Source organism: Paramormyrops kingsleyae, chromosome 22 (genome assembly GCF_048594095.1).
Source record: "Paramormyrops kingsleyae isolate MSU_618 chromosome 22, PKINGS_0.4, whole genome shotgun sequence".
NCBI classification, from domain to species: Eukaryota; Metazoa; Chordata; class Actinopteri; order Osteoglossiformes; family Mormyridae; genus Paramormyrops; species Paramormyrops kingsleyae.
Genome location: NC_132818.1, coordinates 8,697,165 through 8,724,077, shown reverse-complemented (window position 1 = coordinate 8,724,077; position 26,913 = coordinate 8,697,165). Strand labels below are relative to the sequence as shown.

General features: G+C 45.7%; 3 protein-coding genes across 10 annotated transcripts; 2 read left to right on the top strand and 1 right to left on the bottom strand.

Moving 5' to 3' along the window:
• The first annotated feature begins 65 nt into the window (after positions 1–65).
• On the top strand, positions 66–13,580 carry rhot1a (ras homolog family member T1a). 5 transcript variants are annotated; one of them, XM_023829908.2, is made up of 21 exons: positions 66–497; positions 1,299–1,357; positions 1,585–1,666; positions 1,767–1,810; positions 1,897–1,950; positions 2,137–2,189; positions 2,380–2,488; positions 3,529–3,630; positions 3,714–3,812; positions 3,954–4,062; positions 4,439–4,559; positions 5,021–5,105; positions 5,416–5,561; positions 5,652–5,752; positions 6,131–6,261; positions 6,514–6,597; positions 7,890–8,012; positions 8,352–8,554; positions 8,967–9,089; positions 11,300–11,437; positions 12,529–13,580. In XM_023829908.2, exons 1-21 carry the CDS (start codon positions 461–463, stop codon positions 12,644–12,646), a joined length of 2,121 nt encoding a protein of 706 aa, XP_023685676.2. In that variant the 5' UTR covers positions 66–460; the 3' UTR covers positions 12,647–13,580. The 5 variants fall into 5 exon arrangements, with proteins under 5 accessions (XP_023685676.2, XP_023685678.2, XP_023685679.2 ...); XM_023829910.2 differs by lacking the exon at positions 11,300–11,437; XM_023829911.2 differs by lacking the exon at positions 12,529–13,580 and having other exon boundaries at positions 10,257–11,406.
• A 676-nt stretch (positions 13,581–14,256) lies between these two features.
• On the top strand, positions 14,257–22,154 carry LOC111853234 (uncharacterized). 4 transcript variants are annotated; one of them, XM_072704809.1, is made up of 12 exons: positions 14,264–14,698; positions 15,292–15,369; positions 16,147–16,179; positions 16,386–16,472; positions 16,920–17,017; positions 17,555–17,691; positions 17,812–17,931; positions 18,236–18,316; positions 19,056–19,136; positions 19,592–19,690; positions 20,720–20,776; positions 21,231–22,154. In XM_072704809.1, exons 1-12 carry the CDS (start codon positions 14,636–14,638, stop codon positions 21,317–21,319), a joined length of 1,023 nt encoding a protein of 340 aa, XP_072560910.1. In that variant the 5' UTR covers positions 14,264–14,635; the 3' UTR covers positions 21,320–22,154. The 4 variants fall into 4 exon arrangements, with proteins under 4 accessions (XP_072560912.1, XP_072560910.1, XP_072560913.1 ...); XM_072704810.1 differs by having other exon boundaries at positions 14,266–14,698; positions 17,812–17,922; XM_072704811.1 differs by lacking the exon at positions 19,056–19,136 and having other exon boundaries at positions 14,257–14,698.
• Positions 21,740–26,810, bottom strand: c22h17orf75 (chromosome 22 C17orf75 homolog). Its single transcript, XM_023829940.2, has 10 exons — positions 26,473–26,810; positions 26,034–26,108; positions 25,348–25,473; positions 25,086–25,199; positions 24,868–24,925; positions 24,523–24,642; positions 24,154–24,218; positions 23,545–23,684; positions 23,351–23,454; positions 21,740–23,033 (listed from the first exon to the last, which is right to left on the bottom strand). Exons 1-10 carry the CDS (start codon positions 26,601–26,603, stop codon positions 22,815–22,817), a joined length of 1,152 nt encoding a protein of 383 aa, XP_023685708.2. The 5' UTR covers positions 26,604–26,810; the 3' UTR covers positions 21,740–22,814.
• Positions 26,811–26,913: the final 103 nt, after the last annotated feature.

Sequence of the window (26,913 nt, the reverse complement as noted above, 5' to 3'; positions counted from 1 at the left end):
TCAACTGTGTTTTTTTTTTTGACAATTCGCGTTTCCCATGCTGCGGTTTCACAAGTTTGTCCTTCCGAGGGAGCCGTAGATGCCGGTATGTCGAAGGTCAGCAAGGGGAGGCGGGGGTTTCTTAGACTGAAACGAGAATGTCGTAAAAATTAACATGCTTTGGCAGTTATACGTGCTGCAAGGGAGAATTTAGTCAGAAACCGTCAGATGCATGTATCGCAAGTGATTTTATGTGTGCATTCTGTGAAAGAAAGCAATTTAAGGAATAGAGAAGAACGGAGGAGACCATGTCCGTTTTGTCCTACAGGGCGATCCCTTCATAAGCGCTTGGAAGTGAATAGCGCAGGGCCTGATAGAACGGGGGTCAGTGTGACAGACCCAATGAACGGCGCGGATCACCTTTAATGTGCCAAGATTTCACGATATTTTACAAATCCTTTAATACATAACCGCTGACATAATGAGGAAGGACGTCCGGATATTACTAGTGGGGGAACGTAAGTACTTATAGTTAATCAGGTGTCATGCAGTATGAGAATAGATGGTTTCTGCATTACTGCATTTAGGAAAGGCATTGTAACTGCACAGTAAAGCAATACTGACATTGCGTTAGTCCATTGTGCATTTGTAAATTGTTTTCTCTTTTACAACAGCTTAGTGAAGCAATATATATTGCAGTATATTCGTAGTTAAACTACTGGGTGGGATTCATATATTTGTATATCATTTATGTACTGCATATTTTGGAGTAGTAATAAAACGCTGTCTTTGATTTGCTATAGTGTTTTATAAATGAGAAGTTCTTCAGCCATTTTCTGTTGTTAATTTTTGACGTCGGTATTGCTTCTCCCTGTAATAGCGTGGTGCTGTAAATCACACTTAGAGTGGCCGTGATTCTGTCATCTTAGCGTCCTTTGCCTCTGTCGCACACATTGCACCCGTCTGGGCCCGGTTTCGTGTCCCTGGGCTCAGGGCTAAATTGTCTGTTCCGTGTTTTGCCTTTCTGGCACTTGTCTATTAATACTATTTTAGTCTTTAAGATGGTGAGAATCTGGTGTCCTAAATAGTTCACTAGCAATATATTTGAGGTCCATTAATTGCTTAGCGTGGAAATGCAATATCCATGGTTGCAATGTTATCAAACGTTTAGCAGTTGTACAGAACAGTTATTTAGAAGTGCTTAAATCTAGACGCAGGCTCTATTTAAACCTTAAAATCTGCGAGAACTACACAGCAAAATTTAAACGATCTGGTAATCACGTTACGCATTGTATTCAAGTACACACTGTTCTTCACAGCCAAAGTGGGCAAGACATCTTTGATCATGTCCCTGGTCAGCGAGGAGTTTCCTGATGAGGTACCGCATCCTCTTGCATGTCTTCCAGCTGCACAGTATTACCGTTATAGCTGGCTTCAATTATTAACCGGCAATGCTTGACTAGTAGAAACATGGACTGTTTAAGTTTATGTAATTATGGAATTAGGATTCATTCCCCTGTGTTTCCTAGCGTTTCTGGCCTTGACAGCTGTTTTGATGGCTTTTAAAATGTCTAATTATAGCCGCGTTTTGTGACTGTGGAGCAGGTTCCTCCGCGAGCCGAAGAGATCACGATTCCCGCTGACGTCACCCCGGAGAGAGTCCCTACACATATAGTGGACTATTCAGGTACGCGAGCCTCGTCTGATAGCCCCAGAGAGAGGGGGCTGAGAATCAAGCTGGTAGAATTGGCTTTTAATATTACTTTCACTCTCTCCTGCATGAATAGAAGCAGAACAGTCAGATGAACAGTTATTCCAGGAAATATCAAAGGTGAGTTTTTTTTATAGGATAAAATCACATATACTGGTGTTTTCCCATTGAACTGCAAGATGGTTGAATGTGTTCTCATTTTGCAGGCCAATGTAATATGCATAGTGTACGCTGTCAATAACAAGAAGTCCATTGAGAGGGTGAGTCCAGGGTGTCCCAAGTGAGCCGGTGGGCCTTTATGAATAATGATTAATAATTCATTTGCAGCATGGAATTGTGCACTTGTCTCATGCAATCGGTGTTGTACAGCTTCCTAGGTTTGTCAGTAGTTTAAAGTGTAACGATTGTGCATATTTTTTTTTGTTTTTCTGTGTTTTGTCCTGCAGGTCACCAGTCACTGGATTCCCCTCATTGCGGACCGAACAGACAAAGATAGCAGGTAGGTGAGGGGAGACGGCCCCCCTGCCTGACATCGTACTGTTGTGGTGAGGGGTCGTGGACCCGCCTCTAGTGAGTGTGAGCAGAGCACCTGTGCGGATCTCGAGCTGTGAGGTGCTTTAGGGGCCTGGCTGTCTGCTGCTCGTTTATATTGGGATTGTGTGTGTCTGGGCCGGGATGTGGTGGGACAGGGTGCCCCTAATCCTGGTGGGGAACAAGTCGGACCTGGTGGAGCACAGCAGCATGGACACCATCCTGCCCATCATGAATCAGTACAGCGAGATCGAGACGTGTGTGGAGGTGAGGCCCGATGCCCAGAGCCTGTCCAGCCCAGTCGCTCTCCGCTGGAGGTCGACCGATATGGGATTTTCAATATCCGATGCCGATATATGCTGCAGATTTTTTATTTGGCCGATAATTGGACGTTTTCCCCTCTATTTGCATGGTAAAATATAACACTAATAATAGCAAACAATACACAGAATTTCTCAACTTGGCATTTATTGAATACTGACTTGTGTAAATTTAAAATATAAACTTAACAAAAACACAATACAACTTGTAAACAAAAACTTATAAACAATAAAAATAGCAGCATCAGAATCTTTTAGTGCACAATATAGCAGCAAACTCCTCATTTCTGATTTTTATGTTTAATTAAAATGATTTTTAACGATTAAAAAACCGTGTGTGAGCCACCAACAAGCGCACAAAACTAACTCTGTCAGAATCAATGATCCTTAATGTTACCTGTAGGCTACAGTTGGTTGAAGGCTCATTATCATTACGCCAGTTCCCGACAGCGTAATTCGCGTTCTCTTTCAAAAGTGTTCACGTTTTCTTTTAAAGCAACATTTCATAGCAAACCATTTTAATAAATAGGTCTTTTGAAAGATCAGAATTTAAGCCTTACCGTTTTCTCCCAGGACTCTTCTGGCTGGGGTCTTGCACAAGGCAGTATGGGTCATGTGTTCCACAGCAACAATAACACTGGGCTGCCCGCAGACGTGCCTGTCTGTAAAACGGCGTACAGCACTCAGATATCGGCCGATGCTGATGCATTAAAAAAAAGCCAAATATCAGCCCTATATATCGGTCGACCTCTACTCTCCACCGTTTACGATAGACACTGAACCTTCATTTGTTTCTAACTCTGCTGTTAATGACATTCTAAAACAAGATCAGGTAAATCTTAAGATCTGTTGTTGATTTGTTGTATAAAAGTAAGATTTATTGTAGCCAGTTTTAAGAAACCCAACTAATATAAGATCCCTGCTGTCGATTTTGTTGCAGAAATGAACTGTTAAAGCACCAGTGTGCATGTGGTTTTTATTTTTCAGTGTTCTGCGAAAACCCTGAAGAACATTTCCGAGTTGTTTTACTATGCTCAGAAGGCAGTCCTGCACCCGACAGGACCCCTGTACTGTCCGGAGGAGAAGGAGGTACATCGGTGCCCTACAGCACTCTGCTGTTCTGCGGCGTTTTACTGCTGACCTGGTCTGAAGGCGCTGTTGTTTTTCCTCAGATGAAGGCAGCATGTGTGAAAGCCCTGACTCGCATCTTCAAAGTGTCCGACATGGACAACGATGGCCTCCTCAGTGACCTCGAGCTCAACTTCTTCCAGGTAGGAGCTCGACACTCACGCTTGACACGTGTTACACTCACAGGCGTCCGCAGTCTTCGTGTTTGGATGCAAATGAATATATAGCAGTATTTCCCACGTGTTGGTGACCTGGCACTCGTGACGGTTCTTGTGTCTGTGCAGCGAACGTGCTTCAACACCCCGCTAGCTCCTCAGGCTCTGGAGGATGTGAAGAATGTTGTGAGGCGGAACATGGCAGACGGGGTGCAAGACAATGGACTCACGCTGAAGGGTGAGCTGGGGGGAGACTCGGGTGTAGGGTGGGGGGGGGGTCCTTTCCATTCCATTCCATACTGGGCAGCTTCATGTTTGAACTAAACAAGCCTTTACTATCAGCAATGGAGCCTGAGGTGCTTAATATAGACTTGAATAAGCTTCAGTTGTCCAGGACCAGAACTGACCTGCTGGAATTCATGGTTCATCCTGTTCAAGCTGTGTGGCCAGGGCTGTATGGCTTCCATTTATGGGTGTGTGCAGTTTGTGGAGTAGGTGTGGTTTTTACATGTGGGAGTGGCCCACTTTTTGGTGGGTGTGGCTTTCCATATATGGGCGTGGCCAACATGGGTGACCGTACTCATATGATGTAGTCATAATTGCTTCCTTGGTAGGTTTCCACTTTCTGCACACCCTCTTCATCCAGAGGGGCCGGCATGAGACCACGTGGACCGTGCTGCGGAGGTTCGGTTATGATGATGACCTCGAGCTCACACAGGAGTACCTCTTTCCACCGTGAGTACATCCCTCACACCGGTTAGTTGTCGTCTCCCACAAACCCTCCTTATCTACTGTAAGTGGCTGGTTGTATCTGAATGGTTATGGAAGCAGTGTACAAACAGTGAAACCCAAGAAAAGAGGGAATTTTTGGAATTTCAGATGCTCTATAAATGATCGTCAGATGAGGTTTGCTTGTGGGAAATCACACGAGTGTCACCACCAGGGGGCCTAGTTGTTAAGGTGTTGGATTTGTGAATTAAGAAAAGTTTTTGTTTTGGGCTGTGATTTAATGTTCTTGGTAAATACATTTAAAACACGTTTTTAAACAGTTGCTGCATTATTTCCAAGGAAGATGCTGTAATTTTAAATGAGATGCTGTATTTGGTCTCCGTATGATCTATCTTGAGAAATTCCCGTTAGCTGGTTGGATTTTCCGCTTCATACGCGGGTTCACGGTGCCATTTCGCTGCTCCTAGGTTGAAAATCCCCCCGGATTGCACCACGGAGCTGAACCACAACGCTTACCTGTTCCTCCAGAGTGTGTTTGACAAGCATGACAAGGTGAGCCCCGGGGCTCCGCCTGCAGGGGGCGCCGTGCGTGTCTTGTCGTCAGTGCAGCCAGGACTCAGTCTCCTCCAGGTCATTTTTGATAGCAGGTTGCTTTACTTGCTAAATGAGTCTGAGTCAGTTTTTTTTTTTTTTTTTTTTTTTGGTTTATGTGTAAAAAATTCTTTTGCTGGGTGCCGTGTTCTTAGGAGGTAAGAGGTTGCCTGTCTTATGGAGTTACTCTTCTGGTCAACTCCTGGGAAACCCCTCCCTCTGAATGGTGGCTCCCGGTTCGAGCCACTCTGAAGCCTCTGCTATCGTCCAGGACCGGGATTGTGCCCTGTCTCCCGACGAGCTGAAGGACCTGTTCTCCGTCTTCCCCTACATGCCCTGGGGCCCCGACGTCAACAACACAGTGTGCACCAACGAGCAGGGCTGGATCACCTACCAGGGATACCTGTCACAGTGGACGTGAGTGCGGAGGCCTTATTCGGTCTGTACTCAAGAGGGTGCTCTTTAGGTGGCTTTTAGGTGATTCACCTGATCTCTGACCACTGGCAGGTTAACCACCTACCTGGATGTGCAGCGATGCCTGGAGTACCTGGGCTATCTTGGTTACCCGATCCTCTGTGAGCAAGAGTCCCAGGCTGCTGCCCTCACAGGTGACATAGAGGGCTGTGTGTCTGTCTGTGTGGGGAGTCATGTATATGTTACATTGTGAAGACATTTGGTCCCTGTGAGGACATATTTTGGACCTCACAAATGAGACTACTTTTTAAAAGCTAAAAATGCCAGTCTGTGGTTTGATTACTTATGGTTAAAGTTAGGGTTGGGTAGAGGTTAAGGTTGTCATTGTTGATTATGGTTTTTCCCCATAGAAATGAATGGCTGGTCCCCACAAAGATGTGTGTGTGTGAGTGAGTTTACCTCCCTCTCTCTGTTTTTATTTCCATTTGTGTGTGTGTGGGCGTCTGTGCGCTGTTGCCTCTTCATACCAGAGCTTCAGAACTCATCCCCCCCTCCCTCCCCCATAACCACAGTCACGCGTAACAAACGCATCGACCTGCAGAAGAAGCAGACCCAACGCAACGTCTTCCTCTGCAACGTGTTTGGGGCCCGGGGCAGCGGCAAAAGCGGCTTCCTGCAGGGCTTTCTGGGCAGGAACCTCATGGTGAGAGCTCACCACCACGTCCTGATCGCGGCCCGGCCCGGTCCACACACCTCGCGTCGCTGGCTAGGCAGTTTCGAGGTGCCCCTACCTGCGAGCTGAGAAACTGTTTTAAAATACCACAGAATGGGGGGGCTTTGCATCGGAGCTTTAAATAACCAAACTCTGGGGTTGGGGGGGGGGGGTATCGTGGGTTTCAGAGTTATGGGGAGTGAAGCCAGTGTTTAATATACATTTAAATGCATTGTCTTTCAGCGTCAGAAGATGATAAGGCACGAGCACAAATCGTACTATGCCATCAGCACGGCTTACGTGTACGGCCAGGAGAAGTATTTACTGGTGAGTGTGAGCCGTCCTCCCTGGCAGGGCCAGCCTGGGGGTATTAAGTGCCACTGGGCAATAGTGCATATGACGTCATGTCAGAAAGACATGGAGCTGATTGGTGACTCATGAAATCCATGCATCTAAGACAGAGAACTGTTGCATTGGCTTTTCAGTCAGTGCCATATTAAAAGAACAATACGCAGTCTTATTACATGGACAAAAGTATTGGGACAATATCTCAATAACCGAATTCAGGTGTTTCATTGACTCATTGCCACAGGTGTATAAAATCAAGCACCTAGGCCTGCAATCAGGTTTACACACATTTGTGAAAGAATGGGTCGTTCTGAAGAGCTACAGTACAGTTTGCCACCTTTACAAAAAGTCAGTTTGTGAAATTTCTTCCCTGCTAGATATTCCACGATCAGCTGTAAATAATAATGTTGCACAGTGGAAGCGTTTAGGTACGGGACTCTGGAGCAGTGGAAACATGTTCTACGGAGTGATAAATCGTGCACACACGTCTGATGGACGAGTCTTGGTGTGTCGGACGCCAGGAGAATGTTACCTGCCTGACTGCATTGTGCCAACTGTAAAGTTTGGTGGAGGAGGGATAATGGTATGGGGTTGTTTTTCTGGGGTTGGGCTGGGCTCCTTAGTTCCAGTGAACTCTTAATGCTTCAGCATACCAAGACATTTTGGACAATCCTATGTTTCCAACTTTGAGGTAACAGTTTGGGGAAGGCCCTTTTCTGTTCCAGCATGACTGTGCCCCAGTGCACAAAGCAAGGTCCATAAAGACATGGTTGGGTAAGTTTGGTGTGGAAGAACTTGACTGGCCCACACACAGCCCTGACCTCAACCCAATCAAAGATCTTTGCGACGAACTAGAACTGAGATTACAAGCCAGACCTTCACGTCTAACATCAGTACCTGACCTCACAAATGCTCTTCTGGATGAATGGGCAAAAATTCCCACAGATACACTCCAAAATCTTGTGGAAAGCCTTCACAGAAGAGTGGCAGCTGTTATAGCTGTATGGACCAGCTCCATACTGATGCCTATGGATTTAGAATGTGATGTCATAGAAGTTCCTGTAGGTGTAATGGCCAGGTGTCACAATATTTTTATCTATATAGTACATATTTCATGTTAAATCACATTAAATTATTAAAATGCATTTGTGAAGGGGGTTGCTCTGCCTGCCCCCCCCCCCCCCCACACAAAGGACATAGTGTTCCTAGACACGTGCCCAAATACCCCCCCTGACCCCTCTCCCGCCTTCATCCTTCACCCTTCATCTCAGCTGCACGAGGTCCTTCCGGACACCGACTTCCTGTCTGAGACCGACCTCTCCTGTGATGTCGTGTGCCTGCTCTACGACGTCAGCAATCCCCGCTCCTTCGAGTTCTGCGCGAGGCTCTACAAGGTGCCGCTTGCTCCGCCATAACTGCCCCCCCCCCGTCCCGCTTAAGATCACATTTACATTCAGTCATTCACCAGCTGCTTTTCTCCAGCACGACAGAGGTGATCTATTCTGTGATTTATATGTATACATTATAAATATAGTTATGTCTGCCTGTGTACTGTAATGCACGAATGAATTCATATAGTGCAGTTATGTAATCGGTATTGTAGAAATTCTTTATGGACCTCACTTGTGTCAGTCATATGTTTCTTCGCCTTAGTATGAATACATAGTATGAGTAGAGTTTCCCACCCTAGTCCACGGGACTCCCAGATGATAAGGGCTCCTCCGCTCCCGCAGAATCACTTCATGGACAGCCGGACGCCGTGCCTGCTGGTGGGGGCCAAGGCCGACCTGCCGGAGGTGCGGCAGCAGTACAGCCTGTCTCCGCTGGACTTCTGCAGGAAGCACAAGCTGCCCGCCCCCCAGCGCTTCACCTGCAACACGGCCGAAGCGCCCAGCCGCGACATCTATACCAAGCTCACCACCAAGGCCATGTACCCGTGAGTGTGCCCTCCGCCGTCAGCCCCCTCCCCCACGGCAGGGCTCCAGCGTCCCCCAAAACGGTTCCCCAACCCCCGCAACTGCAGCGCGTTGGAGCCCGACGCAAGGCCAGCTGTACCGAATGATGCGTTTCCTGCTGCTCATTACATCACTTCCTCTTTGTATAGCCTGCTGCTCATTACATCACTTCCTTTCTGTCTAGCATGCAGCCGCTGTTTTAGAGGTTAATAACAAAGGAAAATAATAAGAGTTATGGTCTGTAATCACTGAATTTTGTGGGATCCGTTAAAGCCATGTGTAGATTATGGCAGGGTGTGTCCGCACTGCGAGGGTCTCGTCACCCCTGTCTTCGGCCCGTGCCGCACCGCACCGCAGGCAGCCCTGACCACCTCTTCCTCTGTGTCTCCGCAGCCACGGCCAGTTAAGCTGCATGTGCAGCTGTAACAGGTGCACGTTTTGCATCTGTCAGAAGCTGCTGCGCTCAGAGATGCTGCAGCGTGTAAAGAGCACACTCTACAGCGCAGTGACGAACAGGTCCACTCTCTCTCTGCCTCTGGGTGCCCTCACGCCCCGAGAAGGCCGTCTAACACATGCCTAACCTCTTAACATGTCCTGCTCAGTGTCACCTGACAGCTTCGCACTGCATATCCACCAGGGGACTTTGAGTAAATTTCTCATTCGGAAGGATTATTGACAAAAAAAGCTGGCAAATTCTAAGACCGGTATTTATGAATATAGGGTTTTTTTTTAATATGTAGATGCACTTGCCTCTATCCCGTTTCTTGCAGTTCCCGTTGTTTAGTTTTTATTATTATTATTATTATTATTATTATTATTATTATTATTTTTGGTCCAAACTATTTGCTTCTCTGCCCCTTGCTGGCCCTTTTGCAGAACTGCTGCTGTCAAGTCAGTTCCTCAAACCCTTTAACACTGCATCACTGTGGCTCAGGAGGGTGAACATGTGACTGCAGTGAAGTTCGGATGGTATTAGAGAGACGCAGTGACTGCAGTGAAGTTCGGATGGTATTAGAGAGACGCAGTGACTACAGTGAAATTCGGATGGTATTAGAGAGACGCAGTGACTGCAGTGAAGTTTGGATGGCGTTAGAGAGACGCAGTGACTGCAGATGTCTTTTCCATTTTAACGTTCCGTTTTCCGGGAATGACGGCTATTCGCATGTTTATTTTGAACTGACGTGAATCATCTTCTTTATAAAGAGGCATATCTGGTGCTATGGTGTAATTATGATCTTGACTAAGTATGGTGAAGTGGATATGCAGTGTGTCAATATGTGACGTTGGTCGCATTTATCACTGTAAACCTCATACATGTTTGTGCACCCCTAGATGTCTGGCTGACCCGCCCCCCCTTGGTATGAAACGTCGGTGTTTGTTTGCAGGTGTCATTAGTTTGTGTTTCCTGTGCTTCCAGCTAAGCTGTGTGTGTGTGTGGGTGGATTCGCCTGTCTAAAGCACCAACCTGTGGGAGGGGGCCTTTTTTCAGGCCGGGGGAATTACTGGGGGCTTTCCACATCGCCGTTCCCCTTCCTGGGCTCCGCTCCGTGTGTGTGTGTGTTTTTTAAAAGCCCCTCCTCTGCTTAACACAGCTAAACAGGCCAAACAAAGAACAGTTTGTCTGTCTGTCTGCTGCGCTCTTTCATTCTGTACTCATTTCATTTTTTTTTCTTTCCCTTGTAGGTCTTCATTTTCTTATCTCTGGATGGCTTTGTCTCTCTTACTGATGCATGTTTTTGCCTCCTGCTGATTAGGGTTCTACGCTCTCCTTTGCCTTTAACATTGTGCTGCTGATTTTTAAACCCCATGCCTGTAGTAACATTCCCCACGTTAAGCGCCCCTCTGTTCTCCGGTACCTTCCCTGCCTGCATGGTGCATTCCCGCTTTGAAAACCACAGTTTTCTTTGAGTAAAAAACCTCAAGTGTAAGTGGTTCTTCTACATTTGGGTCTAAATTACTGCTGTAATGTCGGCAGACCTTGCAATGTGGCTTGACGAGAAGTTGGGCTGCGGATGGATTGCGCTTTTGATAAGCTTTTAAAGTTTTTTTTTTTTTTTTGGGGGGGGGGGGAGCAGTGTTTGTGAGATTGGATCTAATGCTAATATCACGGTTAAACTTTGACTGATTGGTTTTAGCATACTGGTTTTTATTTTCTCAAGGGTTTGGGAGGGTCACAGACAGGGGATATCTACAGGAATACAAAGCTGGGATTGTGTCACTTCGAAACCAGTATACAACTAGTGTGGGTGGTGTGAAACTGAAGCTGTGGTTTTGGTGAGCGTGGTGCACATTCAGCGGCCAACCAGGGAATGTCCCGTTTTAAGACTTCCTCTGACCCTGGATCCATTAACCCCGAAGTCTGAGCTACTTAAATGCTTTTTTGGGAGGGGGGGTAGCGCTATTTTGGAATGCATGCTGCTAAACCAAGGACTCGGGTTCGATCTGGGATGCTGCTCTCCCCCTTAAGTGGGGAAACCTCCCAGGTTCGGTCTTCCGTGCCTGGCTCAGATTGTGTGTCTCTGCCATGATGATGATGATGATGATGATGATGATGATCAATGATGATAATCACGGATGCAGACTTCTTGAGCTTGCAGTGTGGTGTGTGTCGCTCGCTGGGTTGGAGTGGGTCACCCAGGTGAGCGTGGCTGCTGAACCGCCCTGTGTGTGTGTGTGTGTGTGTGTGTGTGTGTGTGTGTGTGCACGTGTACCCGCACGTGTGTAAGGTTGAGACCCTGTCTGGACGAGCTAGGTGCCTTTCTGCTGGCTGATCAGGAGTCCAGCCTCACGCAGCAGGTTCACCCCGTTGTCCATGTAGAGGAGTCCATCTACATGGAGTCGTCTGTGGACCCCTTTGTGTCCAGGTAACTGTGGGTGGGGTCTGCGAGGGCGGGACTGGTGGGTGCAGCGCGCTGTCTAACCCCTGCGTGTCGCCTTGTATCAGTAACTGATTCTTCGGTGTTTAATTGGTCTCTTCTGAATGCTCTCATATGGATAACAGCTGGTTGTGGGGAATGTCATTGGCCAGCGGGAAGCTTGGTGTCGGACCCGGGTGTGGCGGGGTTCGGATGTCCTGACACGCTCGGTCTGCCGGTCTCGCAGCCGGGCTTCATAAGTCAGGAGTCGGATTAGAGTCGGATTTAGGGGATTCAGCCATTTGTTTGTGAAGGTGAATTACATGCACTGTTTTTGGTATGTGTGCAACTTGTAAGCAAATCAAAGAACCATCAGTTTCCTTGGCAGATTCCACCACTGCAGAATGAGATTTCCCCCCCCCCCCCAGCCTCGGCACGTCTGCCATTATATGAGGGTAAAACCATGAGCGAGAGAGAATGGGGGGGCTTGATGGTATAGGTAGATCCAACGAGGGTATAGGTGATCTCTCTATTAAAAAAAAACAATTTTGTAATATTGATGTGTCATGCTTATTTTAGTTTCCCTAATGCTTGTTCTAAAAATGAAAAAATGTATCTGAATATAATAATTTCCTTAATGTTTATCTACACATCAAAGGTAGACGTCATTTCCTCTTACAGCAATCAATACAAACGCGAGTACAGCTAACATTATTTGGATTGTTGGGCGTCTTCATTGAGGAAGGTGTTACTGTTGTTATGCTTTGGAAATATTTCCGTTAAATGCCTGACGTGAGTTTGTAAAACTAAAAATTGATGCTCTGGACAGTTCGGAGAGCTTTCCAGAGAGACCAAAAATAAGAAGTGTAATCATATTTCGTTGGTTATATTTTATTGATTATATTTTTTTGATGTGTATTCTGTTGATTAACATACTAGAACCTGGGTTCCGGTTTGCTAATACGTTGGTAGGCTGCTTAAAATGCACGGCCCCTTCGTTATGCTTGTCAGACCTCACATGCTGGCTGCCGCCGCCCCTCCCTTCATTGGTGTGGTGCCACAGTCGGGTGTAACTTCCCCTTTAACCTTTTCCCCTGCAGGCATGTGACCCAAGCCGAGATGAAGAGTTCCACCTTCTGGCTGAGGGCCAGCCTGGGTGCCACCGTTTTCGCCGTCTTCGGATTCGCCGTCTACAAGGCTCTACTTAAACATCGATGACCGCCCAGACGCAATCCTGCCATATGATGTTTTTACTTAATTAAATACCATGCATACGTAACTCTATAACACACACACACACATATATGTGAATTGGACATACCTGCCTGCGGCTGTGGTCTAGTAGTTGAATTTTGCCCTTGGGCGCTGGCTGCATTTTCATGGCAACCCCCCGTTCCGGAGGGGGGGGGGGGGGGGGAGAGGTGTGATGGAGCCGTTTGTCCGTTTGATGTTCGCTGTAAGGTGCCCATGTCCTTCCTGTGTCCCACACAGGAAGTCTAACCTTAGTCAGCCGAATGCGAGTGTGTATATAAGTGTACAGATTAATGGCGCTATGATTTGGAAGTAGGACAGACGGTGGCTGATTTTTGAAGAGCGGCTCTCGTGAGGAACTGTTTAACCAAAGCCATAGTCACTTGTCAGTATTTTTTTCTTTTTCATATCCAGAATGTATTTTCTTTTGGCTTTTTTAATTTAAATTTTGAAGTAACATCCTGTTATCAGTTTTAATTTAACCTTATTTATTTGACTTGTATGAAGACATTTCAGGTATTAATATGTATATATTTTTCCTGGCCAGCCGTCTGGCTTTAACATCAGGTGGTCGTTACATTTGCTTTTTCCGCTTGCCTGTGACTCCTCCCTCCCTACATGGGGGGGGGCAGTATTGGCATCATCATACTACTGCTCTGAGCTGTGGGCCTGAACCAGTCACCCGTGTTACCAGCACGGCCCCAGTTCCTCGAGCGAGTGACCCCCCCCATAGCCCTAACGCTGGACGTTCGCCATGTTTGCTGATGTCCAGCCTCCGTTTTGGTGTTTTTCTGCGTTTAATGTCAGTCGCCACCACACACTGTGTGCCCGCAGTCTTTGGGCCTTTTTATCACTTTGTATTGTTGCAGCAGTACAATAAATGAGTGTGTGCTGTCATGAATCCTGTGCTTTTTTTTTTTTTGTTTGTTTCGCGGTGACATTTTCACTCCTGTCACAAGTTTTGGCTGCTCTCCTAAGTGCACCTTTCCCTGGTGTGTGTCATTGCATAGCCCAGGTGTTCCTTTGGTTTGGGAGTCTTGGCTCACATTCTGTACACCTGCCCATGAGTCTCACTCGAATATCATTTGCCGATTTATGCCGCCAGTCTGGGCTGTGGGAACGCAGAACGAAATATGTCCTGGACTGAACAGCGTTCCCTCACTGAGAACTTAAGCTCATGGGTTCATGGCGGTTCTGCAGTCATCGGTTCCCAAAACAGATTTTAATTAATGGTTGCTGTCAGCTCTGCTATATATACACCTGATATTATCCCTTAAGTTTGTACGACTTATTTAGCATTTGTTCAAATGGGATATATATACACGCACACACCCCCAGCTCTGGAAAAATAGAAAAAATTTCAGTTTCACTCATCACCCAATCTATGGGTATACACCTATGTAAAACACATTTTTTTTGTGAATTCCAGCCTGGCTCTTCCTGGCTTCTCATTAGTGAAGGGCTTTATTGGTCTTCAGTCCTGCTTCTTTATTTTTGGAGGTCACTTCAGGTCATCCTCTGATTTATGAGACGCTGCCGGATAAGTTGACGGTCATCTCTGGCATTAGATAGTTCCTTCTGCCCTTTACCTGCCTGGTTATTAGTTATTGCCCATATCTCCTGCTTCACCTTCTTCTTGTGTACTGTGGTCTTAGAAACTTTGAGCCCGGAATTAGTCTCTTAATTCCTTCCAGACTTTGTGTGTGTCCTGCTCTCCGTGGCACACGAACGTGATTGTAGGTGAGAGCAAGTTATCTGGAAGGAATGATGCAGATGATTGAAGGTGCTGGATGTAGGAAGTGAGACTTCTGGATAAGGCTGAACAGTGACTGTTTGGAGGCGTCGTCAGCGAGAAAGGAGAAGTGTCACACCTCAAAACGGGGATGGGGGGCACGCCGGCATCCAGTGCGGACAGCCGGCATCCAGTGCGGACAGTTGGGGGAGGCCGATCTGGAAATGTCGACTGGGGATCACGAGCTGCTGTTTGAGGGCTTTTTGAGGAAGAGAAGGGATAAGATGGTGAGTCTTTTTTTGTTAATAAAAAAAAAATATCTGGTGACACTTGAGGGGACACAAGTAACTTAACTCGGTTACTGTTGAAGTACAAATCATGAACAAATACAGTTGATGCATGAAATTTATGAAGTGTTATGAATGATTAATTAATGATGAATGAACATGGGACCAGTACCTAACACGTAGTTTGTGGTTAATTTATGTACATTAAGTAAGGGCAGTTTGCTACCTTATTTGTGCCCCCGCAAGTAAAGTGTTACAAAAAAATCTTTCACTTAAAAAATTTGCGGGGGGGGGGGTCCTCCTCATGTCAGTTTTTCTTTAAAACATCTGAAAGTTGAAATTGTCCTGCTGTCTCAGGGACCAAGTGCTTTCCTGTCCTCAGGGATTAGTTATGGGACTCTGGCCAAAGTCAGATTCCAGTTTGTGCTGGACGTTCCCCATTCCACTCTTCCTGCTCCTTAGTCACCTGCATCTGTCCAGAAAGCCCCCAAAAAGCCGACTGGACCCTGACCCTACTGTGCTACAAATGTGAGCTAACTGTTGCTGACCAACCTCCTTGTAACCCTAATGCAAAAGTTTTTCCTTGTCTTTAGAAGCTGAAGTGGGTTACATACTTGTTTCGCCTGGAGAGCACGTGTCTCAGCTTCTATACGAAGAAGAATGAGTATTCCGTAAGTAGTTCTATTGGAGTCTGAATGTGTCAGATTGTCCAGATTAGGGATGATAAGACTCACAGATTCACATCGGTGCATACAAGTTCACGATATGATTGCCGCAATTAAATAAGTGTGCATTGGACACAATTGGGATGAACACAGGACGCGTCTTTTCGAACATATTTGCATCGGTAACATCTGATTCATTACCATGTAATTATTAGTAGAGACCCTTTATTATTTAAAATGTGCCCAATAATTAATTGACAGTTTTACTGTATATTTAGATCGTTTGTCCCTCTCGAAACTGTTTCTGTCTCATCTCCAGTTCTCTACCGCTGTCAAATGATCTGCCCCATGTTGACTTGCATAACATCACATTCTTTTGCGTCGCATCATGTGGCACTGAATTAAATTGTGTCAAATCAATTCGCATCGATTCGCACGGCCTTACAATAGGGGTGAATCATATCGTATCATATTAACAGTCGTTTCATATGTAACGTGTGGGATCGCCGGCAATGCGTCGAGATGTGTGTGGCACCGGCCCCATCCCTAGTGCGGATACTTCCTTCAGTAGATTTGTTTCTCATAACTGGGATGCAAAGGCGTTACAGTCATTTATACAAGACAGGGTTCCAGCAAAAGCCAAAGCAGTCTCATAAATTCACTAAGTGAACTGAAAACCGCCTGTCTCTAAAATACCTGCAGCACTGTTGACTTTGAATAGAAGATCTGAATGTAAAATTCTACTCAGTGTCTGATTCTCAACTATTTCCTCTGTCTTTTTAGACACATCTCAAGGGCCGGTATGACTTGTGTGGAGTGAGTCACCCTTTGAAATGTTTTTTTCTCCAAATCTACTATATGAAATTCAAGGCTCTATTATTGGGAGCTGACTTTATGACTGTGTATTTCATGTTAATATATTAATATTTAAAAATATGTATGAAAGTATAGGCTATCTTCCTATAGGCCTTGTAGACATGCCCTGATGTTTATGCTGAAAGTCATATTTTTGTTGACCTCAGGTGAAATCTGTGCGTGAGATAGACAGGAATGATAACAAGCATTATGTTTTTGAAATCAGCTTGAAAAACGGGAAGAAGAAACTGCTGGTGAGACCCCCCTCAGCCGCGCACTGACGCTGACTAACACAGACTGTGATGTGCTTTGAGGATGTGGACCATCCTTGAAATATTTTCTCTTCCACTAATGAATGATATTCTTTGTTTCGTACTGTTGCTTTTTTCTAATACCCCACAAGGAACTGGGAGTAGAGCCGTTTGACTGTAGTAATTGTTTGAAGGAGCACAGGGGCTCATATACGGCCAAGTGAAGGTCGACGGGCGTTATGTAGAATTTCCTGTACGTCTGTGGTCACGTTTCAGTGGTTTCTGACGAACGATTGTGTTGTTTGGATGCCTATTGGCCATAATGAAGTTGAAGGTTCTGCTGTCACTGTACTGTGAGTTGCTCTGAAGAAAAGGCGAGGTCGTTTGCTCAGAGCAGCCCTCGTGTGGCTGGGTGACCAGGTGTGACCAGTGCTTGTTCCCCGGATGCAGGCGGCCGACTCGGCGTACTTGAGGCAGTGCTGGATGGACCGTCTGTGGAGGGCCATACAGCTTTCACCCTATTGCTCCCCAGACCCAGCTTTCGCCCGGTAACCCAGCCTTGCTTTCACCATCTCTTTGGAGTGAGGTTATAGGTTTGAGTCCCATTCGTGGGCAGCTTTCCAGTCATATGTTTCTACCTGGTGCTCTGCTTTATAAGCTGTAAATTTAAAGATTTGCTAATTTAGTAGCTTATGAAATAAGTGGCTCGGCGGGTTAGGAGGCCGTGCTTATGATCAGAAAGTCGCTGGTTCAAATCCCATAGTTAGTAGAGTGATTTCACTGTTGGGCCCTTGAGCAAGGCTCTTAACCCCAATTGCTCCTGGAATAGGCTGACTGCTTTTTGAACTGGATAAAACCCATTTGCTTGGACAAAACACATTAAAAATGTGATATGAAATTTTTAGCTCTCTGCCAACCCAGCGATTTGTTAAGCTGATGACTTGGCTTAATCAGTGTCAAAATGCTGTAAGTGGTGTATGTAATGCTGTAAGTGGTGTATGTAATGCTGTAAGTGGTGTATGTAATGCTGTAAGTGGTGTATGTAATGCTGTAAGAACCTGTTACCATATAGTGTTGCTCCTTAGGTGGGGAGGGGGAGAGGTAAAACGGCCCCCCCGGAGCGCTACTACAAACTCTCGTCACAGTACAGGACAGCTAATGGACAGTCACTCCACTTTTGGACATTGGGACTCGACGGGAACCAGCAAAAGACACACACTGGGTACGAAGAACACATCCGTTTTCTTAATTAGTTATACTTTCAACTCTATCCGGGGGAGAACTGTACACTAATTTTATAAAAAAAATTATTTGTCCTTCTAACTCCACATGTTGCCCCCAGAATCAGAAGTGATGTACCATAACAACAAGCTGGAATTCTGTGGCCAAGAGGAAGGAGGACGATCATGTGACCGAAACAATTCTTATTATGAAACTGTAGCACCGGGGACAAGTAAGCAGAGTATGACATAGATTTCAGCTAAATACTGAGAAATTAAGCTGGTCGACAGCAGAATTAGAAGATGCTTGAGCCTTTTACAGATTCTGTGTGTGTAGATGGCAGCAGTGATGCTTGGCGAAATTGGACCTGTTTTTAGGTGGAGAAAAATCCTGGCAGGTTTAATCATTTCACGACATGAATGACAGTAGTTTGCAAGCACATCTGGAAAAATACAGAGGACAGTCCAGGGCTGGCTGCAGAATCTCTCCAAAGTGTGTGGTACTTGGTACAGGCTGGGCATTTACAGGGCTATCTTCATCTTCAGGTGTCTACGAAAGCACTTACTGTAAGCCGGACTATGAAGAGGCAGTAGAAAGCAACTACGACACGCCGTTACGCAGAGCAGGTATATGCTTATGACCTCCTTTCTCGCTTACTGTACTGCTACCAAAACTTCTCTTACTTCTGGGTGTAAGAAGGGTGTAAGACTCTGTTAGAGGTAAGATGTGTATAAGAAGCAATCCATGAATAGCCTGATATTATAATGAATTTTCATAGGGACATTACTAATTAAAAATCAAGAACTTTGCCTGTAGTGATGTGCCGTTTTGATGCATGTTTAAGGTTTATTTGCATTATGTTTGGGTGACCGTATGGTCCAGGTCAGAGAGGACACTTTGAGGTAGGACAGGATTTGTAAACTACTGTTTCAATATAAAGCCTCTGGATTTCGCTTAAGTGCTGAGGTCTTGCTGTGTCCTGATTGGTCAGACTCCTATAGTCATCCATGTGTCACTAATGTTAATGATAAACAGGTGGATAAATCTTTCTTTAATTAACATACTACTTTGCAAATCCTGCTAATACTGAGAAATTAAGCTGGTCGACAGCAGAATTAGAAGATGCTTGAGCCTTTTACAGATTCTGTGTGTGTAGATCGCAGCAGTGATGCTGGGCAAAATTGGACCTGTTTTTAGGTGGAGAAAAATCCTGGCAGGTTTAATCATTTCACGACATGAATGACAGTAGTTTGCAAGCACATCTGGAAAAATACAGAGGACAGTCCAGGGCTGGCTGCAGAGTCTCTCCAAAGTGTGTGGTACTTGGTACATGCTGGGCATTTACAGGGCTATCTTCATCTTCAGGTGTCTACGAAAGCACTTACTGTAAGCCGGACTATGAAGAGGCAGTAGAAAGCAACTACGACACGCCGTTACACAGAGCAGGTATATGCTTATGACCTCCACTCTCTGCCGGGGGCTCTCTCGTGCGATCTCTCCTTAATTCTCCACATTGTGTCACAGGGCAGGAGTGTCTAAATGCTTGCCGCAGGGTTTAAACATTAAGAGGGTGTAAATATAGAGACCAGCTCCGCCTCCTCATGTCCAAATTGCACCTTGCCAGAGTGCAACTCCACCTCTGTTTTTACTTTTCGCTTACTACACTGCTACCAAAACTTCTCTTACTAGCTAGACTCTGTTGGTCAGACTCCTATAATCATCCATGTGTCACTAATGTTAATATCACCCTAGTTACCTAGGACTACTGAAATGTACTAAAATGTAAAAAATATGTTTTCAAAAGACAGTGAACGGGTACATCCTGATAAACCTCCTTGTGTACTTTTTCCTCGACTTGTATTTGTACGAGCTCACCGAGCTGGCGTGTGGTTTCTCTGCAGACACAAAGGGCAATGCTGTCACCGCCAGGGAGGACGAGGAGGCAGAAGCCATCTATGACGTCCCAGTATCTTACAGGAAGGTGAACAACTTCTGGTCAGGTGGGACTTCTGACAACATGCAGGCTGGCTCCCCGTTCAGACAGGAGCAGCTTTCACAGCAGGGGGCTGCTGAGTGGAGTTTTAGTTTAATTAGTTTTCAGTGCGGTTTTATTAATTAAAAATATGTATTTCTATTTATTTTTATATACTTCAGTTCCAGTTTTTTTTTTATTTCTTGTATGGCTGTTTAAAGTGTCTGATCTTTAGACAATCCTACACTACAAGTCAAAGGTTAGAACTCGTGGCCATAGGTGGAAATTAGCGGGAGAACATTTTAAAACGAATTTGAGGAAGCACTTCTTTACACAGCGTGTAGTTAGAGTATGGAATAGTCTTCCTGCTAGTGTAGCGGAAGCTAAAACCCTGGGTTCCTTTAAATCAGAGCTAGATAAGATTTTAACAAGTCTGAGCTATTAGTTAAGTTCTTCCCAAACGAGCTTGATGGGCCGAATGGCCTCCTCTCGTTTGTAAATTTCTTATTTTCTTATGATTAATCAACAAAATGACATTTTCTTGCTAATAAAGGTACTCAAATGGTGAACATACTGTAAATTTATTTGTCAGCAAAGAATATTGAGTGTATTTTTAGTAAATGTGAAGTGAGGTACATGCAAATGTAGAAAATCTCAGTGTGTGCAGAAACTTTTGACTGGTATGTAGATGAAAACAGGCAGATACAGCGAAGGAATTGGGTTCCTGGCATTATTAATGGTAACTAAAGAAACAAATCATTACTTTACATTTAAAACAGTAATGGAAAGTATTTGTATTTTATTTCAGTTAAGGTTGGAGGCAATATTTAGTTTGCATTTAGTTGTAATTTCTTGTTTTTCTATCTTGTTTCTATGAACATGTGTTCTTATACTTTTCGATAACGATAATAACCGTGGCCTGAACAGACTGCTGGTTTCTTTTTGAGACGATAACAAAAATGCAGTCGCTACCCTCAGGCCAGCTTATACACTGACCTTTTCCTCTTATTTTGTTTTTCTCTTTTTGTACCAACTTTACGATGCCTACAATCCACAGAGGGCATTTACGACGTCCCAAAACCTCTGCTGTGGACCATGTCTGCACAGAGCCTTGGTAAGATGTAGAGAAAACATACTCTCCTGTACATGACACTCATGTGACGTTCTTCCCACTCCTAGAAAAATGACGAACAGATACAACTGCAAAGTGTATGTTAGCAGACAACTTAACCTGCTTGGAAGCAGATAAAACTGCTTGTAAACTGCTTTTGGCTGTAAACAATATCAGCCTCATGGGAGTTTTACTTACACAAAAAGGTTCTGAGGACAGAATGGAAAAGGATTGGTTCAGAGAGATAACCAGTCAGACTGTAAAGGCGGCGGGACCAAGATATCTAATTGGTTGGGCCCTCCTCCTCTACAATCTGATTGGTTATTTTTCACTTTTCATTCTGCCATCGGGACATATTTGTGTAACTAAAACTCCCATGAGCCAATGGCAGGCAATTTAAAAACCCTACATCCTTGGAAGACTGACCTGTACCTACTGGATATGGCTTTTGTTGCAGATGACATCTGTGACGAGGAAAGGTCACCACATGACACCTTTCTGTACGATCAGGTGGTTGGGGACAGAAGAAGATATTCAGATTCCTGACTGGCAGGAAGGGGACACTGTGGTCAGACAAGGGTGGGGAGGACTGGGGGAATAGCAGATCAGCTCAGACCCTGAATGAGAATAATCCAGTGCTTCAGTTCTATCAGAGTATAACCTTCAAGGTTTTACTTAATGTGTCCAAATAATTATGGGGCTGAATTACAGGGGAATCAGCACCATTTAATACCCCATAAAACCTTTACTGATCTATGTTGATGATCTGAAATATTAGTTATTGGCTGTAATATTTTTATTTTTAACTACTTTATTTGGGTGTGTTTCTTATGCTGCAAGACATATTATCTTTCTTTTTGAGCGCTAGGGTTGCAGTTCTCTGGGACTTTGCATATATCCTCTCCATGGTGTACAGTGACACATTTAAAATAATTGTATTGGTTTGAAGAATGTAACAAGACCAGAGACGGATGGTTTGTTTTTATTACTGTTCCTTCATGACTGACAAGGCGACAGAAACTAACAGGAAGCAGAGGAGGTGCAGAGGGCACAGCGGGGGCTGGGGAATTCCCTCAATTTGAGGCTCGTCCGTCACGCTGGGGGCTCTGCTCCCCCCCGCCTTCGGGAACTTGTCACAGGACTTCACGTCTAAACATTTCTCGCTGGCGGAGGAGAGCCACGTGTGAATTAAATCACCACAGGGAAAACAAATCATGCCAAAATAAATGCTGTAAACGTGAACCTTTCAGTAATCGCGAAACTGTAGGTTTTTATATGGTTCCTGCTACTATAATATACAACAGCTTCATTATTCCTTCAGAAAGAAAACTGTAGTGCACGGGATTTCCTGTAAATAAAGAACAAGCATTTCACAGCCAAATCTGCACAGCGTGACACAAATCTGTACAGGGCGTGTGTGACATTTACATACAAAGATAAATCAAAACTGAATACAAGCAAGCCAAGGAATCCCTGCCACAGGGATCACATTAGATGTGTGTTTCAAGTACAATATAACTTTGTCTATAGATTTCATATTGAGGGACGATTTGCTACAATACAGATATTTTACATATGAAAGGTTGTGTTGTCACATTTATTTTGCACACAAAACTAAGAAAGTTAATAATAAAAATCAGAATGATGCTCCCCTGAGGAACTAATGCCCAGCACCACGTGATCAGTCTCTATATGCGATTTAGCAAACTGCAGTAAAATGGAACGTTGTGAAAACTGGCGCTTAGCGACAGAATGTTCCAGTTTCTGGTGGACTGGGCCAACCTGTCTGTGCAGAAGCGTTTTTACCAAGAGCAAGAGACACCTGGGCTGCCTGTCTTTCTGCTGCGGAACACGGTTACATGCAGTAGTGAGAGTCACCATCTTGTCAGTGTCAGATTAATTTAGATTACACACACGGCAATCTCTTTGACGACTTTAAATACACAAATAAATATAATACATATTTTACTGAGATATTGAGGAGATTGCAGCAGTTCCCTGGTGCTGGGATGTGCCCATAAAACGTGCTTCCCCTGGCCGCTCAGTAGGGGGCGCCCTGTGCCTGCTCGCTCAGGAACTCCTCCAGCACGCGGATGATGTCGCAGGCCTCGGGCAGGCCGCTGTGCTCGGCACGTGCGTTGCGCAGCAGCACGTCCCCGTTGCCGCAGGCCTGCAGGAACAGGCAGCAGCGGAACAGGGCGTAGTGGCTCATCTCAGCCTGACGGATGAATCGCTTCAGGTTGTTCATGTCCTGGATGGCCTGCAGGTGGCGACAGTGCATCAAGCAGGGGCGTGGAGGGAGGGGGGTATCGAACTCTCAGGCTGTGGGCTCACGGCAAACGTGTAAAATCTCCTTAGATATGTTCACTGCTTAGATATGTTTAGCTGGGAGTCTTGCAGGTTGGTTTCCAACCACGTGATGCCATCTATTCAAATGAATTATGAATTGACTCTGAATAATGAATTGAGGCTTCTGACGCAACATGAGACTCCTTCTCCGGCACGTGAACGTGCAGCTGTACCCGCCGCACCAGTCTACCCAGTGAGGCTGCGGGCGGCCGGCCGGCCGACACGCACCTTCAGCTTGAAGTTCTCCAGGATCTGTCTCAGCAGGAAGGGGTTGCTACGCTCCGCCGCATTCAGGAACGCCTGGATCCAGTCGTCGCAGAAGCGGTTGCTGACTGCGGAGGAAATGAGTGGCTGGTCAGACGGGTGCTTAGAGACGCGGGCTGGCGACGTGAGCAGCGATCGGGGGGGGGGGGCGGGCTCACCTGCGTTGGTGAAAAGCAGGGGGGTGCGGGAGCAGTCTACCAGCAGGTTGGACTGCAGGTCCCCCGGGGCGGACTTGCAGAGGGAGGCTGTGCTGGCCTCTTCTGGGGCCAGGCCCTGCAGACTGGCCGCCTTGATGAACCTGCAGTGGGGGTTGGGTTGGGGGGGGGGATACTGAAGCTTTCCTACCCCTATAATTTCACATGGACTCGTAAACACATTTATAGGTCTCTGGCTCCCCCTGCTGTCTCATAGTTGTATGCGGACACTGCTATTCATGGGGCACAACAGGGGCCTTTAAAAAATTGGAACATGAACCCTGTGTGTGTGTGTGTTTGTAATTATTACATTGTGGGGACCGTATTTCCCCGTGTTTGTTTTTGTAACTTTTTACCTTGTGGGGACATTTTTCCTTCCTCACAAGTATAACCTCAATTTCATATCTGCGATTGAAAACTTAAATTGTCGAAAGTCTTTTATTTTGTTTGGTTGCTTATGGTTAAGGTCGTCATAGCTGGGATTAGGGTTTTGCCCATAGAAATGAATGGACAAGTCCCCACAAAGATATGGATCGAAACGTGTGTGTGAGAGACGGCGGCATCTCCGCTCACCTGGTGATGTCCGCCTTGGTTCTCTCGTCCGCGCCGATGACATCCACGTTTGTGTGACTCAGTGCCTTCAACATTGAGAGACCCAGGCCAGGCCTGTTATGCGCCACACTGCACCTAGTGGGACGTGCGCGCTGTCTGACAGCAGCTCCCCTCACGATCGCAGGGACAGTGACAGCCTGCCTGGGTACTCACTTGATATGTGACAAGTGACAGCAGACTACTGTTCATTTAGCAGATTAACAACAGATGACAGAAAGGCGGGCAACAGGAAATTAACCATGTAATGTCATAGAATGTGGAGGCCAGTCTGCCGCTTCCTGATTGGCTCTACGTGCTGCATGCGGGCCGACGAGGTCAAAGGTCACTCACGGCATGGAGCAGATAGGCCACGTCCCCCTGCATCAGCTGCACCACCCTGTAAATGTGCATGACGGACTCTTCGTACCAGCGGCTTAGGTAGGGCCTGATCTCCGTCTCCAGATTCTGCAGCTGGGAAATTGACGTGAGATCTGGTGACACGAATCCCTTATGATGGCACAGCTGTACAGCTCTGAGACACTGTGTATGCTATCAGTGTAGGGTTACTATCATTTTTTTTAGGGTGTGGAGAATGACATTGTTCACAAGGCTGTGGTGCATCAATCTTTAAAAAGGAGACAAGATCTCCATGGTAGACCACTGTGTTTTGACCTTCCGGGACACCGGAGCACCTACCTCAGGGCACAGGCAGCTTTGTAGCCCTTGCACATACTTGTCCAGCTCCAGTCTGAATGTGCACTCAGTTAAGGTCACAGGAAGTACCAGCAGAACCTCAGTTTACCATCAACGTTCCGCCTACAGCCGTCTGCGATTTCAATGTACAAGCTGCTATAGACCTACTGACCATCGGTTCTGTTTCGTACGTCCAAAGCTGTCACTCTGAGAAAGGATATAAATTAAGGCCCCTCTCGCACCCCCCCAGCAAGCAGACCACGTAGCCGTCGCCGTCCTGCCCCTCGCCTTTCTCCAGTAGGCAGCAGTAACAGCCCACCGCCTCCTCCGGCACACTGAAACCCGCCCCACAGAAAAAACACCCTTTGTACAAAACCCGCCTGCTCAAGTCTCAGAGAGAACTGCTCTACTGCTGTCTGAGCAGGGCTCTCAGAGATGATATTCCGAGCTAAAGCGACACTGCATCAGGTGTTATGACGTCACCTGAGTTCCACCGTGGCGATGTTGCCCATGCCTCCGAGGAGGGCGCCCTTGCTCAGCCGCCTGGAGATATAGCTGCGTAGCTCAGGCTCAGCTTCTGAAGGCAAACTGGTATCCACAAGGGAGAGACTGGGGTGGCCGGAGCCGGCGGGGGAGGGGCGGGTGCATGAACAAGGGCAAATTCAGCAAGTCAAACGGGGCATACATAAATAATAGTCATAATCTCGGAACTTACACCGATAATATATTACAACATTTTTGCTCGTGCATTGTACTGTCAGCAAAAGTGTTGAGCCCTAGTACAATTTTGTTCCCCAAGGTACAAACAACACTAATGTCCCCCCAATGGTACAAAAATATTCCTGAGTCCATTTCTGTACCTTAAAAGGTACATTTATCTAATTTATCTATACCTAAGTTACAATTACCAGACCCATGAGGGGTACAACCCCTGTGACAAATGATTGTTTTTGACAGTGTGGGGAACAGGGCAACCCCCCCCCCCCCCAATAAATGTACACTTATTAGTTTCAATAGCGTGTTCTCGTTCGTCTTCATTATGATAAGACCCCATAGTAAAGGCTTTGCCCCCTTTTCATAAATCTCTAGTGACGCTCGTGCACAGTATGATTACTAGTGATTGTCGTAATGCACATAATGGACCGATAACTGCGATCATCGATCTCTACCTGCCGTCATCCTGGCTCGCCGTAGACTCTGTCCTTCGGTGGCTCTTAGTCTCGTTCTCCTCTGCCGACTCCGATCTAAACGGCACATTTCACGTAAATTTAATTATATGGGTCATTTGCTAGTAAAACGTTCCCATACTCCAGTAACTTCGTATTCAATTCGAACGAAACGCCCGGATCAAAAGAGCAGATTTGAGAGCTACTTTTTAAAAGCCACATCGCACGGATGCAATTGCTGAACAGAAAGTTTACATTTCCAGCTAATAACCAAAGACCGTATCGACACCGATGGATGAGTAATATTTCCGTCATTAGTGACAATAGCACCTCTTTGAATGAATCATTCATAATATTTCTAACTTGTCAAACATGTTTATATTCAGCTGCAATTAATGCAAGTGGTTCCGTTATCGTATAGTAAAATAAAAATTGTCGATACCTTGTGGTTTCATAAAAATAGACGGCATAATAACAGTTTATTTGTTGTGATATTTCTTCATTGTCAAAATCCGTTTCCTTTTCTTCCACGTCAATTGAGTCTTGAAAAGAAGACGTCTGCGAAGTAAACATTTTTATGTCAGTGAATAAATTATTACTGTATTGTAGTTACTCTTCAGAGACGTTAACTGGCGACGTATGATCATCTGTGCCCGCTGTGGTCCGTCTCTTAAAACATCCGTGTTCAACACACCTTATCTTACATTGATTCCTGATAATTTACAGACTTTCAAATCATAGTGCAAGGCGTTCAATGGATCCAGAACAGACTCAGTAGAGCACACAGTATTTTAATAATAATTATGATAACATGTTCTAGTACTTATAAACAGCGTAGGAAACTCGTCACTAGTTTTACATGCGATGTAGGTATTTAACTTGA

What these genes read in the sequence shown, in the direction of transcription:
- c22h17orf75 (XM_023829940.2), bottom strand. Translation starts at nt 26,603, where the DNA reads ATGTTTACTTCGCAGACGTCTTCTTTTCAAGACTCAATTGACGTGGAA. An exon ending in AAAGCTGCCTGTGCCCTGAG is followed by an intron (nt 24,643 to 24,867) that starts GTAGGTGCTCCG and finishes TCAATTTCCCAG; the next exon opens with CTGCAGAATCTGGAGACGGA. An exon ending in ACCAAGGCGGACATCACCAG is followed by an intron (nt 23,685 to 24,153) that starts GTGAGCGGAGAT and finishes CCCCCACTGCAG; the next exon opens with GTTCATCAAGGCGGCCAGTC.
- rhot1a (XM_023829908.2), top strand. Translation starts at nt 461, where the DNA reads ATGAGGAAGGACGTCCGGATATTACTAGTGGGGGAAC. An exon ending in TCGAGCTCAACTTCTTCCAG is followed by an intron (nt 3,813 to 3,953) that starts GTAGGAGCTCGA and finishes GTGTCTGTGCAG; the next exon opens with CGAACGTGCTTCAACACCCC. An exon ending in TACAGCGCAGTGACGAACAG is followed by an intron (nt 9,090 to 11,299) that starts GTCCACTCTCTC and finishes CACGTGTGTAAG; the next exon opens with GTTGAGACCCTGTCTGGACG.
- LOC111853234 (XM_072704809.1), top strand. Translation starts at nt 14,636, where the DNA reads ATGTCGACTGGGGATCACGAGCTGCTGTTTGAGGGCTTTTTGAGGAAG. An exon ending in ACGGGAAGAAGAAACTGCTG is followed by an intron (nt 16,473 to 16,919) that starts GTGAGACCCCCC and finishes CCCCGGATGCAG; the next exon opens with GCGGCCGACTCGGCGTACTT. An exon ending in CCAGACCCAGCTTTCGCCCG is followed by an intron (nt 17,018 to 17,554) that starts GTAACCCAGCCT and finishes GTTGCTCCTTAG; the next exon opens with GTGGGGAGGGGGAGAGGTAA.